The following is a 2,030-nucleotide window of genomic DNA, read 5'->3' on the forward strand; positions in this document are numbered from 1 at the left end:
ATACCAGCTTCATCACTGTGTCTGTCACGCGACTCTGTTCCCCTTTCGGGCTCTGTCTTTACATTTATTTTGAAAGATGAAGCTCTGATTATGGTAAGGGGCTTACATTTCCGACGAGTGCTTGTGGTGTTCGGCCAATCACAATGCACTGGGTCAGCTGGCCAATCAGAGCAGACTGCACTTGTCGGAAGGAGGGACTTTGTAGAAAACGAAGCGTTTGAGAGAGGCGGGGCATAGAGGACCTACAATAATGTACAGTATTTGAAAAATAATGTGTTTTTTGAACATTAAAGCATGTCAACATATTCTGTTACACCAAATACACCAAATAATGATCTTTAAAAAAAGCATCATATGACCCCTTTAAGATTTGATTCAATCCGATCAGATTACTTTTGTTTTGAACAACTAGCCACAGATTTAAATATTCTCATGAATAATTCAGCAGCGGAAGTGCAGGAATGGACGGTGTTCTATGAATAATAATGAGCGCCGCCCCCTCATGTTTATTGATTGAGTTTATTTGACAGCCGTGCGCTTCAGTCCCACTATGGCGTCTCATCAAATCAGGATGGGCTTTTTCTACCGCCTTCTGTACTGGAATTTATCTGTCGCCGACTGGTATCTTACATCTGGATTTCTGTGCTGAAAGGCGTCAAATGTAGGCGAAATGAAGGACGAGAAAAGCACAGCGCGGTCGCTCCAGAGCGCCGACACGGAGCGGAGAAATGCAGCCGATGTGGAGGATGGCCGGGCGGGCAGCGGAGCGCCGCTGATCCCGGTGCTGCATGAAGCACCGACAGCCCGAGCGGGAACGGGAATACGCGTTTTAAAGGTACCAGCTCCGTTTAGGTCTCGGCGTTGCTGTTAAGCAGCAGGGCCAAAGTACGTGTGAATCCGTGAACTGCATCAGCAATTATCTGTGTAAGACTTCCACACGCCGCCGTGTCTCAAAAACTAGCGAGCTCCCTAACTAGACAGCATGGACGCGCCTAAGATGCTCAATATTGCTGTCTGTGTAGGCGGTTCACTGGGTTTTGTATCACACCCTTTGAAAGTAGATGGTCTAGATCTCAATGATTGAAAGAGATTGTTCTCACTTTATGTCGCTTCTCCTTATTAGTTTATGGGCTGTGTCAGAACAGTTCCAGTGTAACGCCTGTAACCTGTTAGGGGGCGTTCTGGCTATTTTGTAATAGCTATTTCTGTCTCTGTACACCGGCGTCAGGTGGACGTCTGTGGTCGTTGCGTCGCGTCTCGCTGTTTTTTAAGCAACTCGCTCCCTGAGCACTGTTGACATGACATTGTCAACCGAAAAAGTAGTCTAGTTATAGCTTTAAAAACGCGTCTTGAGTATGGCAAGCTGTTTTAACATGTATTCCTTAAAGTGCCCCTATTATGCCTTTTCGAATATTACCTTTCATGCAGGGTGTCATGTAGCTATATGTGAACTAGGGGTTGAACGGCTTCTGATTTTTTGAAGTCGACTTTTATGTGATGAAAGTCGAGTCGAAGTAGATTAGTTGCTGATGACGTCATTAATGAACACATAAGTCTGGAGCTGTGACAAACACCTTGTGCACAGCTATGGCATATGACACAGCGCTGCCCACACGGCTATTGCTCCTATAACAGCTTTTTTTTATCAGTTCTTTTGTCTTTAAGTCATATATTTCTCACAGATTTCTGCTCGTTCTAAATCAGATACAGATAAAGTAGCACAGTAAAGATTACATTAATATGAATGCATTAGTGAGAGAGCGATTGCGTGTGTAGATTATTTCTACCTGGCAGCGTCTCTCTACTAGTAGTGAAGCTGTGGAATGTAGTTATTAAGAAATATATGCTTGAACTTTTCAGTTTCTAAGCTATTTTATTGAGAAATCACAGAACAATGCATTTCCGCGCTGAATGATTCTGTGCGCGTGATGTACGAGCTACTGTCTGAAGCCTATGTGTGTGCGTTACAGTGCAGCAGCGCATTAGATTAGAACGGCGATTAACTTACCTGTACAATAAGCTGTTTAAAA

The 2,030-nt window shown here is 44.1% G+C and overlaps 1 protein-coding gene across 1 annotated transcript in view; it reads left to right on the plus strand.

Moving 5' to 3' along the window:
• The first annotated feature begins 530 nt into the window (after positions 1–530).
• Positions 531–2,030, plus strand: part of LOC107561504 (PH domain leucine-rich repeat-containing protein phosphatase 2-like) — a 7,744-nt gene continuing 6,244 nt past the window's right edge. The window contains exon 1 of the mRNA XM_016245957.1: positions 531–835. Coding sequence (XP_016101443.1) covers positions 671–835 — 165 coding nt within the window. The 5' untranslated portion in view covers positions 531–670. The remainder of the gene's footprint in view (positions 836–2,030) is intronic.

The sequence above is a fragment of the Sinocyclocheilus grahami genome, unplaced genomic scaffold (assembly GCF_001515645.1).
Source record: "Sinocyclocheilus grahami isolate Dianchi unplaced genomic scaffold, SAMN03320097.WGS_v1.1 scaffold776.1, whole genome shotgun sequence".
NCBI lineage: Eukaryota > Metazoa > Chordata > Actinopteri > Cypriniformes > Cyprinidae > Sinocyclocheilus > Sinocyclocheilus grahami.